Source organism: Alligator sinensis, unplaced genomic scaffold (assembly GCF_000455745.1).
Source record: "Alligator sinensis unplaced genomic scaffold, ASM45574v1 scaffold954_1, whole genome shotgun sequence".
NCBI lineage: Eukaryota > Metazoa > Chordata > Crocodylia > Alligatoridae > Alligator > Alligator sinensis.
This window is the reverse complement of record NW_005842228.1, coordinates 1276310-1289925: the sequence shown is the minus strand read 5'-3', so window position 1 is coordinate 1289925 and position 13616 is coordinate 1276310. Positions and strand designations below refer to the sequence as shown.

General features: G+C 42.5%; 1 protein-coding gene across 1 annotated transcript in view; it reads right to left on the bottom strand.

Annotated features, from left to right (window-relative positions):
* Nucleotides 1-10210, bottom strand: part of UBE2Q2 (ubiquitin conjugating enzyme E2 Q2) — a gene marked incomplete at its 5' end in the record, with an annotated part of 60553 nt that extends 50343 nt beyond the window's left edge. The window contains 3 exons of the mRNA XM_014521591.2: nucleotides 2621-2677; nucleotides 5318-5422; nucleotides 10085-10210. Coding sequence (XP_014377077.2) covers nucleotides 2621-2677; nucleotides 5318-5422; nucleotides 10085-10210 — 288 coding nt within the window. The remainder of the gene's footprint in view (nucleotides 1-2620; nucleotides 2678-5317; nucleotides 5423-10084) is intronic.
* Between the last annotated feature and the right edge of the window lie 3406 nt (nucleotides 10211-13616).

The following is a 13616-nucleotide window of genomic DNA, read 5'->3' as shown; positions in this document are numbered from 1 at the left end:
TGGGCTGCTTGAAAAACAACAAGAAAACTTCACTCAGACAACAAGAAAACTTCACTCCGTCTATCTACAGGATGTTCTTTTACAGTTATTCTAGTCCAGGCTTGTCCAACATGCGCCCCGCCAAGGCATTTTTTGTGGCCCGCGGTGCTGCGACGGGAAACGAAAGTAAACACAGTTTACTTTTGTTCCCACCCCCTGTCCCTCCCCCAGCCCCTCAGCAGCTTCCTAATAGCTGCTGAAGGGCTCAGGAAGGGGCAAGGTTCCCACACATACCACATCAGCTTGACGATGCCGATGCAGTGCGTGTGGGAAGAGGAGTAGCCGTGTGCTGCTCATGACAGGATGAGCCCAGCCAGAGCAGCAAGGGCTCAGCTGCACTTTCCCCCTACCTGCGCTGGTCAGTCCCGAGCGGCACACGGCTCCGCCACCACCTCTGCTGGCTGGTGCCGACCTGGGCAGGTCTGCCCCATCCGGAGCAGCACACAGCTGAAGCCCGATTCCCACGTGCTACTGGGGACAGGAGGAGCCCGGCCGGGTCTGCGCTGGCTAGCAGAAGCGGCGGCAGAGCCGTGTGCTGCTCAGGACTGACCGGTGCAGGCAAGGGGAAAAATGCAGCTGAGCCCCTGCCAGGCTCATCCCGTCCCGAATAACATACGGCTCTGCCACCGCTTCTGCTGGCCGGTGCAGACCCGACCGGGCTCCTCCCGTTCCCAGCAGCTCGTGGGAACCCAGCTTCAGCCGCATGCTGCTCCGGATGGGACGGACCCAGTCGGGTCAGCACCGGCCAGGAAAAGTGGCATGCAGCTAAAGCTGGCTTCCCACATGCTACTTGGGACGGGAGGAGCCAGGCCAGGTCTGCACCAGCCAGCAGAAGCGACGGCAGACCCGTGTGCTGCTCAGGACGGGACGAGCCCGGCTGGAGTGGCAGGAGCTGAGCTGCATTTCCCCCTGCCTGCACTGGTCAGTCCCAAGCATACATGGCTCTGCCACCACTTCTGCTGGCCGGTGCTGACCCAGCTGGGCTCCTCCCGTCCCCAGTAGCACGTGGGAAGCCAGCTTCAGCTGCGTGCTACTCTGGATGGGAACCAGCCAGCAGAGGCGGTGGCGGAGCCATGTGCTGCTTGGGACTGACCAGCACAGGTAGGGAGAAAGTGCAGCTGAGCCCCTGCTGCTCCGGCTGGGCTCATCCTGAGGTTCATGTCATGTTTGTAAAATGCCTGGAGAGCCCCACATAGATGCACTGCATAGAAATGCAAAATATATTTTGACTTATTTGGTTGGCACCTTGGGCTGAGATTTTCAAAGCGGAGTCAAAAGGCCAACTTCCATTAAAATGAATGAGATTTAGAGGGCTCCAAATCCTTTATGACAACTTTGTAACATGCCTATCTACCCCTTTTTGCAAAGCTCAGCCATAGTTTGGAAGCTCAGCCAAAGAACATAAGAGCTTCTGAACATAAGAGCGTAAAAAGTGCCATGCTTGGTCAGCCCCGTGGTCCATCTAGCTCAGTATCCTGTCCCGAACAGTGGCAGAGGTGGATGCTATAGAGGGAGAGTTTTGAACTGGTTAGACCCATTTCATTGTCACTTCCTGCAACTTCATTGGTGTCAAAGGTCATGTGACATCACTTCCCGATGTGATACCACTTCCTGTGAGGTCTTTGAATATAGCTCGCCAGCCCACTGGGTGATAAAAAGTTTGTGATCCAGCCCCACATTCAAAAAGGTTGGACACCGCTGTTCTAGTCCATGAAGCACAGTATCTGGCTTCTTTGTGGAAAACATGTATTCTCCATTCAAAGAGGAAGTTCTTTACCCTTGTTCAGTTCCCTTTTAATTAAAAATAAAAAAGTGTCTAACTCCAAGCAGTCCTCAACTAATAAAGTCATTTATACTTGTTTTAACAAAGTAGGCATTTTTCTGAGACATTCTAAAACATTGTGGAAATAATTAAGAAGTGGGGGTTTGGATATTACAAGCAGCTCATTAAAATGGAGCACCATGTTGCTAGACAATCATATTACCCACTTAAAGTTTAGCACGTCTGCTATTTCACATTTCTTTTCATCTTCTTCAATGTATTATAGTTAAAAATTAGTCCTGCTACCTTATTAAAAAAAAAAAAGTAGCAAGCTAATTTACTCCTACCTAAAGCCTGTTTCAACTTTTAAAACACAACAAAGTCAGGTTATAGGCTATTGTAAACAGGAGTTTACAGTGCTTGCCTGCTGATCTGGCCTAACATTTAATATGTTGTTTGAATAAACCACAAACAGATGTCTACATTTTAACATTCAAGCACCTCATTTCCAGCAGGATACTCTGAAAATGAATTTGAGGAGGGGAAATTAAAAAAAACAAAACAACAACAACAACAAAAAAATAAAATAAAATGACATTGTAGCAGATGAAAAGATACTCAAGAACCCAAAAGGTAAAAGTTTCAAACTGTTGGGGCCAATACTCTATAGTGTTGATGTGAAATATTTTCTGATAAGGCACATGGGTATCTTGCTTATATTAGCAGCCAAGGCAAGGACCATGCAGATTTTCCAACATAATGCTCATCTTCTACCAGATTCACAATCTAACAAGTTTTCATGTATGTATATACACATACTTCACCCATATCTTCCTCTTCCTCCTCCTCTGATGTTACTTCTTCTGTTGTTCCATTCTGGAATACAAAATTAGGTTTGTGTATGTCATTTTTTGCTTTACTTCAAAGGAGCTGTATTACTGACCAAAAGGAATACAATAAGTGTGCAGTTTATGTTTGCTAACATTCAGTTTAACCTAAAAGGATTAAAGATGAAGGAACCATTTTGTTTACCCTGTTCCCAGGAAGAAATGAAGAAGATATTTTTCTTTGCAAAACCCAGACAGAATGCTGTTATTAGTGGCATACTAGCATAACAGCAAAAATATGTTAAGTGGAACCTTAAAAGAGAGCTGATAACAAGGATATCCTATTCAGAAAATGGTAATAACTGTGGTGAATTACTAAAATTAGATAACTGATGTCACCCAACATCCAAAATAGATCACCATATTGAACATTCAGAGTCCATGTATGGTCTCTGTTAATGAATGAATCAAAAAACAGTTTATTTTTATAATCGTTCTAGATTTGCAATAATATCAAAAATGGATGCATAAGTATTTTAGTTTGCATTATTTAACGATATATCAACTTTTTTTTGCAATTTCTAGAGATTATCAGAAGTTTCAAGTAACAAGCCACTACAATGAGCTTGCTGTAGCTTCCTGATGAAAAAAAAAAAATCGGGAATCTTCAATATATGTATTCCCTTGTGCAAGGGAGCTACTGACAAGTCCGTTCCAAAGTGGAGCTTTTTTGCAGGTAGCTGGGTGAAGACATAAGCAATTATAACTGGGCTTGAGAGCAAAGCTAAGCAGAGTCAGTCATTACCACACATTATACCTCTGCTTCATAGGAGTTTTTAGAAAAGTGCATCAACTCATCATGTACAAGTAAAGGACTACTCTCAGAACTTATTGCTAAGAAAAAGTAGGGCATGCCAGCTGTGCTAGACACTACACAATCAACACAAGATAAAGTGTTTTAATTAACCAGAATGCTTAGTGACCCTTTGCAATTGTTAATTTTTCAAGAGCTCAAAAGCATGCTAGGCACCTCACAACCAAGTACAGAGACATTGCCTGCCCAGAGAGGTGTGCAGTCTTGATTTCACATGACACTGCTAGGGGGAACGGAGGGGAAGGATGAAGCTGGCCGCAGGATCATTCAGTTCCTCAGTAAACCATGCATACTCCTTGGCTTGACGTTTTCCTGTGTATTGTTTACCTCTGCTCCACTTGTGAGGAAAAGCAAGTTTTGGAAAAAGGTTAAGGAGCCGCAGGAGTTGGCTTGATGGACACGTTTAAGTGAGGAACTCTAAGAACAAAGCAGCATGGAAAGGAAGATGGGGATACAAAGTGGAATTGAGGCTAGCATTAATGCAGAAGAGCATGTTTATGAAAAACTAAGAGACAAAGGCCTGCAGGTGAGGAATATGCATAAAGGGGCAGGGACAAGAGTGATACCAAGCCTTGCACTAGTAACTGCTCTGCTCTCCAACACAAAAGGAGAAAGTCATACTAGATTCAGACAGAGACCCAAAACAAAAGTCAGGGAGAGGAAACAAGGAAGAATAAAATGAAGTAACAGATTCAAGGAGGAAGTAGCAGTTTTTGGGGGGCCTAGACCAGGGGTGGACAAAATGTGGCCTGCAGGCCGGATGTGGCCCACCAGGTCATTTTATTCAGCCCGCAGGGCCCCTGAAAATTTAGAAAATTAATATCTGCCCCTGGCTGCCTGTTAAGCGGCCTTCGATGGCTTGCCAAAACTCAGTAAGCGGCCCTCCGCCTGAAATAATTGCCCACCCCTGACCTAGATGGTAAACAAAAGCTTATGCTGGCTGAATTTCAGGATCCCTAGCTTTTCTCCGAAAGTTTCAGTGCGTGGAAGCAGAAGCTAAGCATATTTGGGGCTAAAAATACAGGAGGCAGCAGAAGTGGCATATCATATGAGGCCAGAGTATAGGTTAAGACCAGGATCCAAGGGAGGCTATGGATGTGAAAGAGGACCAAATGACAAGGAAAAAAGGAAATTCAGAGATGTTGTTGGACTGGATGACAAAAAACTAGGTAATGTTGACATAAGCCAGCAGTGAGAAAGCAGGAATTTAGGAAGCAAGGGAACAGAAGTAGTGCTCAAAGCAGACTGGATCCAGGAAATATCTGTCTTCACATGAGACAAGGTAAAACACCACGCTAGACGGAAAGACTGGGAAGAAGGCCAGATGGATAAGATGGGGCAGACTCAACGCAAGACCCCAGAAATGGTGGGAGAACAGGAAGGTCACTGGCAACATGCCTCAAAAACAGTTTACAGTAACTTTTCTTAACTGCACAAAAGGAATTGGACAGGTTATCAGTAGGTTTCATAGTGAACAAAAGGATGGGCCTTTTCCCATATCCTACCTCAAAGCAGGCAGATAATTTCCGTAAGCTACTATATGCAGTTTAACTTTACCTCTTTAATAGAAAAATAAGTTTGCCTGTGAAGGAGCTAAAATATTATGTTAAATTACAGAAAAGGTATATTTTACAACAAAATCCATGAGGAGGAGCAAGACATCGAGGTTTTGTATGAAAGTAACTATGGTCTATGCCCAAGAAGCAACTGCTTAAAAGATATTTTTTCTTCCTTTCTTTATATACCCTACTTTGTCAATATTAGAGAGCAGGTTTTAGGTTTCTGTACATAGAAGTTTGGATCTTTTGACTTTACCTGTCCTGTTGGTAGTGGCTGATCTAACATCTCAACATCTGGATGCTGAGGAAGGTTGTATAATCTGCACAGGTCACATATCAATCGCTTCAGCTGTTGAAGCAGCTATTAAAAAAAAAGAACAAAACAACCCAAATAAATATTTGAAACCTGTAGTAATATTTCCAATGTTCTGCACAGAAATACACTCAACTTTCAGCCAAGCTCTAACATTTAAATACAGTACTAAGTCCACAGAATTACAATTTCAGTGATTAAGTTTCAAGGTACTTATTTTCTATGGTGATCATACAAACCCCTCAATTGGAAAACCAGCAAGATGGCAGGTAATAAAAAGGGTAGTTTTAAAAAGGGAGTCAGTGAGGGTGGAGGTGGAATGAAAGGTGGGGGGGTGAAAAAAAAAGAGGAGGTCAGAGACTCTAGCCTTAGGAACAATTCACATTGGAGGCATCAGGGCATGATTTGGAGTAACATTACCCCAGTGAGAAGTGGCATCAATTGTGCCTCTCAAAATGCAATATGTACCCACCAGCTTCTTCTCTTGTGGGGCATATGTATTAAAAAGACAGCAGCTTGCTTCTCTAATATACTGGAGCTACAGAATCCCAGCTTCACCTCCTCCTAGCCAACATGAGTAGGTAGCCCTAGCACACAAAGTGTAGTCTCTTTCAAACACGTCCTTCTGTTAGGTTCAGACATATTCCAAGACAGAATTACTGGAACTACGGGAATCCAAGAGTTGTGTGCGCACCATAGGTCACAAAATCTTCCAATTTATATGCAAGAGATTTCACTTGGTCATAGTATCCACACACATTTTTACTGATGAATGCAGAAAATAGTGACATTAATTTTGCTCCCTGGCCACTTGATTTATATACAAACTCATTTCCATAATTACTAACTTTCCAGATTCCTGAGCAATCTTCAGACACTCACTTAGTGTTGGAGTCCTTTTTAAATCCAAGTGCTTCCTACCTTTCTCTAGGCCCTGACAAAGTACAGTTTGCCTCAGGAAGCATTGATTGAAGATTGTTTGCAAAATTATCCGCCAGGACTATGTACTACAGACCCCTAGATGACACTCGCAGGGGCTGGAGATCAGAGAGACAATTTACAAGCCAGCTACAGATGTCCCTTCTGTCAGGTATCAGGAGTTTGTCTCTTGCCATTTTTAGAATTCAGTATACAAGGTATAAGTTTCTTTACACTGGCCTTTCTGCAGTAGAGGCACTTATTTTATGTGAGAAAGCCTAGTTTCCCTTTAAAGAATATTTCCTTAAGAATGCATTCTATAAGCTTTCTGTTTCACCAAGAGTGTAGCAGTTGCTATCATTCTTCCATGACAGATGCAAAGAATCCATGTTTTTTTGGTGTTTAGATAATATGAAAATTAAGACTTAATTTTGTATGCACAGACTTTAAATAAAGTTAATTCCAGGAACAATTTTACAGGCCCCAGCCCTTACAATTAGCTAGACCAGATACTCACTAGCCAAATACTGAGGCTTTCCAATGCTATAAAATATTTGTTTCTCGCTGTAATTGATACCAGGGAAAGAATCCTAAAAAGTCTGAACTCTAGAGGTGCACAGATATATGGTCCGATATCAGATCAGTACCGATATGAAGAAAACTGTCTATAATGGATATTGGCACTATGGAGCTGATAATATGGCTGATAAAGCATGGAGCAGAGGTGGCAGTGTAGAGACCTCCCTCCAGCTGGTAAATCAGAAGGGAAATGGGGAAGGAAGGGGCAGATAAACACCCCCTGCGGTGAGGGAGGGGGCAGGGGAGCGTGGGATGGATCTGCGGCCCGGTGCAAGCAGCAGCAGGAGCTGCCCCCACCCCACATGGGAGGGCAGGGGGGAGGGGGGCGTATGCCCCCAGATCTGCACGGGGCAGGGCGGAGCTGGTGATGCACAGGTCTCTTCGCGCTAGGGACTAGCCTCAGAGAGGGCGCCAGCGGCACTGGGAGGAGACTGCAACCACCCCAAATTTTACCGCAGCTCCACTCCCAGCCCCGTGCCGCCACCCGGTACAAAGATCTTCGCAGCCTGAGCTAGGAAAATCTGCATTCCTTGTGAGAGCTACCAATAGCTAAATAGAAAAAACAGATTTTAACACATTTTTCAGCCACTTAGCTGCAGGGTCATGCCCATTAGACTTCTTTTCTCAGAGTTCAAAACCATATTTGCCCCCATGATCTGCCTTGGACCTCCATTGAGAAACAAGCCCTGCCTCTTCACTCCGGCTCTGCGCATCCCCAACTCAGTGTATGCTGCTTGAAATGATCCTGGATGTATGCACCAACCCATTTCTCAGTTGTAGTCTCAGATTCAACAGGGAGGCAATACAACGTGGCATAACAGGCTCCAGCTATTTCTGGGCTCTGTATATTTGAGCTTTGTTTCTATCCTCAGGCTTTTTAAGGCCTGAAAGTAGCAGATAGAAGTATGGTCAACCAAGCTACATATTTCACAAAACACGATAAGACAACAACTCTTGACAGGTGGGACTAAAGAGGAGTCATTCCGCTGTCCCTGCCCCCACTTTTCTTCTGTGCTTTTTAAGATTAATTCAGAAATTCTACCTTCAGTGTCCAATCAGTTCAAGAGCTATTGGGGGTGGGGGGGGATATGTACTTTTTTTTTTTGTACCCAAAAATTTCCATGTGCAACCATACCAAATTCCATAGTATAGTAATCCACAAGTTTGCAATAAGTTACTGCTTTGATGCAAAATAGTCACACAGGCTGCTTACAGACGTTTAAAAAAATGGATTTTAACCTTGGCATCCTCAGCCCAGCACATGACCGGAACAGGCATTGTGTTAGCTGGATCTGGCTCGCTCATCATCTGTATAGATTGAGCACTTTAGTGAGGCTTTTATCCAAAAGCTAATTCAATCAGCTATCGATAAAAGCACCAAAAAGCCCCACTGAAGCACCTGATCTATACAGACGCTGCAGATCTGGGTTGAACTACCACATTGCTTCTTTTGGTAAAGCGTGTGATTTTTTTTTAAACCTTCGTAAGCAGCCATAATGATATATACCAGGGCTGTCCAACATCTAAGCAACCAGCGGCCACATACCCCATGGGTCCCTGGGCTGTACAGGTATTCTCCTGCCCTATTGCTGCATTGTACACTTACATGGCTGAGCTCACCCTCAGCCCCCCTGTGCTGCGCTGCGCTGCCCCACCCCACTTTCTGCAGGTGCAGAAAGTGAAGCCAAAGGAGGTAAGGGAAGCCCAGAGACTGCATTATGTACCCTGTTGGAGTCCAAGTAATTAAGGTGATATTCCTTTTAATTATTGTGAAGCATACATAATTTCCTGTTCAGTTGTTGATTTCTTGGTAACAGAAATGGCTAGGTAAAGTAGCAAAAAGGTACTACTAGAGGTGGTTTTTACTGTGCATTTTTTTACATCCAAATTATTAAAAGCCACCTATAACTGACATTATACTGCTAAATGCTTTGGAAGAGTGATTACTTTAAAATCCCTCATTTTTCCCCAGAATAAACGAACGTTGTTCAATTACTAGTTTTGGAATTAGGATCCTGAAGAATCTAAATATTTTCTGTCATATCTGTGGCAGGCTAAACACTCTGACAAGACCAAAACTACATATTACTAAGGTACAGGGCATCTCATTTTAACCAATTAAATATGTTTTAGCCCAGTGATTTTAATTTTTTTTTTTTCATTTGAGGACCCCTTCGGAAGTTGCGAATGAAGGTGTGGATCCCTTTGAATTGTAAGTGTGGGTATTCACATACTTTTGATTCATCGTAGTCATCTTTAGTAGAACCCTTAGACATAGTCCATAGGTTGAAAACCAGTGTTTTAGCTTAAAGGAAACTTGCCAAATCTTTGTGGGTTTTTTTTTTTTAAAGTAGTAAAACCACACATCTATTTCATCTCTGATGTATTGTAATGCTCTTCTGTTTCTCTCTTCAAGAGACCAAGTACATTTCATTGAAATCTTCCTCCAAGCAATATGAAAGTAAGCCATTCCTTCCTTGGGTAGAATGAGAGGTGTTAAATCAAAACACTTTACTTCATTCTCATCATTATACCTAAGAACACCCAAGTCAGAAATAATGTTGCTGTACACCTTTAAAATGGTACAAAAAACTTGTACTCCAGAATATTAGACTGAGACAGAATCCATATGTGATGTTTTTCTCTCAAGTTTAAGACAATTTTGAAATGGAGCACTGGCCTGAAACATACAGTCAGAGATGAGTTACCAATTAAAGTCCTTCCTACTAAAAATGAGAAGGGAGTCGGAAGAACCTGAACATTTCCCCAGCTGCATGAACCACAGTTCCAGGTGAAATATGGAGCACAAGTATTCTAAAACTACACAATGTTTTGTCCCAATAGTTATAACTTTTGTATAATGCAATCAAGGAATAATACCCTAACTTTTTTCTTTATATGAGAACTATCATGTAGCCAATTTTCAGCAAGAACAAGTTACAACATTATTAGCAAAACTATCAAGTTCTCCTAGATATTTGTTTCAAGTCATCTAAAAAAAAACAAACAAAAAAAACAAACAAAAACAAAAACAAAAAAAAAACAAAAAACACACACATACTAGAATCTTTTGGGATTACTGGTGAGCCACTTTGATATCAATGTGCCATCTGCTTTCTGATGTGAAAAGCAGTACGAGCAGCCAAAAAGAAGGGTTTTTTTGACATCTTAGGAAGTTACTAGTCAGACTAATGAAAAAACTAAACGTCTCACCAAAGTATTGCTTTTCTTGATATCTTCTAAACGCTCCAACACTGAAGTCAGGTTTGGGTCATCTGATTCCACAAACCATATTGGTGAAGAAGAGGGGTAAGATTCCTGTAATAAAAGACAGTTAAGATGTGTTCAGAGCAGTGGTCTAGCAATATTGCATTAGTCATATTGTACTTTAATGTACTAGAATATGTAGCATTGATAGAATGAAAGCATTTTGTTTAAAAGAAAATATTTGTGTCTTTCAGCTTCTCTACCCCAAACTTACTACTCATTACTCAAGTATATTTCTGTTGGAGTATTAAACTTCATTCTATTTTTCTTCTGAAACAATAGACAAGTGTAATTCTGGTGGTAGGGATGGATGGGGAGCAAGTGGGGAGGGTAAAAAGGTGCGTGTGTGGTGGCGGGGGCAAGCCAGGTCATTTAACTCCCCCAGCACCTGACCCCTGCAACTGCTTCCCTCCCTAGATGCTAGAAAGCTTAGACCCAGATGAAACGGGTAGGATGTAGGGGAGGAACCATGGAAAAAAAAAAGAGAATCAAGCAGTTTAGTATAGGCAGTCACTACTAATCACAAGTGAGACTTATCTTTGTTGAAATAAAGCGTTTAAATAACACTATACCTACATCCCAACTTCCTGTTTCTGAATAAAGCTTTAACCCTCTTTAAATAAGCAAAAGTGCTTGTTGAAAAGGGATCGATATTGACGGTACTAAGAATTAAGAGCTTCAGACTTCCACACAGAACAGGGGAGGGGGCGCCCTGTTAACTGTGGAACAAGGACTTCTCCAACAGTACACCTACAGAGCACCCGAGTGCCTATTCAACACTTCACCTCCCAGACCCAGACTCCTGGAGCCATTTTAAAATTTTGCTTCAGCAACTTAAGGCTTGTAGAAGGCCTTCCAGAGCAAAGATGACCTTTTGTAGAGCATGCCTCAAACTTTTCTTCAACAAGATTTTCAGGGTATCAATTGAGCTCAAAATATATTTTTCAATTAGGCAAGTGTCTAATACATTTTAGGCACATTACACAGAGAGCTGTGTTACCAGAACATTAAGAATTGGCTTGTCTTATGTTTAGAAGCTACTAAATTTACATGAATCCAAAGCTACTTTGAATTTAAGGCAAGCCCTCAATAATAAGCTGTTAGATGAGGAAAAATTATAACAAATATCCTGTGTCTAAAATCTAATTATTGGAGGCTTATGTTAAATTCATACCCCCCCCCGAATTGCTGTAGATGGGATAGCTGTGGCAGAGAGGGAAGTAACTTGCCTCCCTTTTCCCCTGCCGCTTATCCTCAGACATGGCTACGGCTCCAGCCCAGGGCACACACGCTGACTCTGGACCCAGCCCCAGGACCACGTCAGAGCTGGAGCCTAAGCCAGGACTGGAGCTGCCACTGCTGCTTGACTACACACAGGCAGGAGCCATAGTGTGCACCGTGCCCCAGGCTAGAGCAGGACCAGAGCTAAAGCCACAACTGAGGGTAAGGAGCCGGGGTGGGGGCACAGATGCTGCAGCTGTGACCAATTCAGAGCTGGAGCCAGAGCCATTACCTGCTTCCCCTCCCTCAGCCTTGTATACTAATCCAAGATGAGGAGCTTCCCTCCTTCCCTTGCCCATGTTGAATGGGGGAGGAAACTATAAATACAGTAACTCAGCTTTTAACAGTATATCTTATATTTAATGTAGTTTGGACTGTCCCCCACCCCCAATCTTTTTAGTTCTCAGAACTCTTAAAAACTAACCTCAAAAAAAATAAAACAACCCCCAAAAAAGAAACCTTTATTGAGGGCCACTTGCAAATAACTCTTTCCAATGAAGAGCTAACATCAGTAGGACTGCATCGGATTGGATGCAAAGAGCAAACTGGACTACACATGCAGATGCACAAGCATTAAAAAAACACCAATAAATTTGTGTGCCACAAGGACTTGCTGTTTTGTTCTATGACTTTTTTTTACTGAAGCAGTTTAAATAAAGAACAATGGCAGGTCACTAGTACTTTACTGCCCTCGAAGGCTGCATATTGTGCATTCCTGGTTTTTTGTTTTTGTTTTTTTTTTTAAAGAAACCTGCTGCAATTTATGAAGTCATAATAGGGTTAGGAGATTCTCCCATGCATGCAAGTGAACCAAAAATCACAATTAGGTCTTAAATCAGCAAACAGGGGGAAAAAAATTTCAGAAAAATGTTGTATTCTATTGCTGTCAGGCAACTGCAATTAAAGCTGAAAATGTCTTAACATACTGGTTTTTATAAGAGTACTGAAATACCAAGACATCACTTCAAATCACCTATGAAGTCTTTGTGAAGTGCAGCGTTAAGTATCTTTTACGAGAGGGAGCCAAGACATGCAAGTTAGTGGTTACCTTGTCTACTCATCCCCATTTCAAACTATGTCTATATGGACATGCACATCTCCATCTCAAAACAAAGAGGTCCCCAAAGTTTCAAACCTCTCAGCTACTGACCAGGCTGCATATTCTACTTTTCAACCAACTGCTGAACTGCACTGTTTAGTACTAAACATCACAAACTTTATTCCCATTCCCCCAGCTTCACAGTATACAAGTAAGGCCTTTTTACTTAGTTCCCTGAAAAACCCCATAAAAACCTCTACTCCAAGTTACAAGTGCAGTGGTACATGATTTTACCAGCTGTAAAAGGAAAAAAACCCTGCATATGGTTTATTAACCGAAATCAAAATTCTCAGCGCTACTGCAAGACTGGGTTTTAAATCAGCAAACTCACTAAATGCACAGAAGTGTCCAAATGCATACTATATCTGTGGCTTTGTATTGTTTCTCACTAATCACATCTATTTTTTTACTTTACAGTACCCAAGAGTGCATTCAGAAGTTCCTAGTCTTTAAAAAGACATCATCCCATCTTCAAAATTGTATGGTTCTGCCATTAAAAACCTCTCAAACATTGGAACCATAAAAGCAGATTTAAAGATTCATAGATTGTAAGGGCTGGAAGGGGCATTGCAAGATCATTGGGTCCAGCCCCCCCGTACTAGGCAGGAAAGACAACAGGGGTAAGGTGACCGTCCCCCTGAAGATTTCCAGGGTAGGCGATTGCACCACTTCTGGAGGGAGTGTATTCCACAGTCTGGACACCCTAACCGTGAAGAATTTTTTCCTAATGTTAAGCCTGAAACTGTCTTCCAAGAGATTGTGGCCATTACTCCTCATTTTCCCTGAGGGTGCCCTGTGAACGGTTGTTCACTGAGCCCTTGATGTATTCCCCTGATGTAACGGTACGCTGCTACCAAGTCCCCTCTCAGCCTTCTCTTTTTTAGGTTAAGAGGCCCAGGTCCCTCAGCCTTTCCTTATATAGCTTCCCTTGCAAGTCTCTGATCATATAAGTGGCTCTTCTCTGAACTCTCTTAAGCTTTACCACACCTTTGTTGAAATGTGACATCCAAAACTGGATGCAGTACTCCAGCTGTGGTCTCACCGGTGCTGAAGAGAGCAGAAGAATAACTTCCTTGGTTTTGCCTGAGATGCATCAGT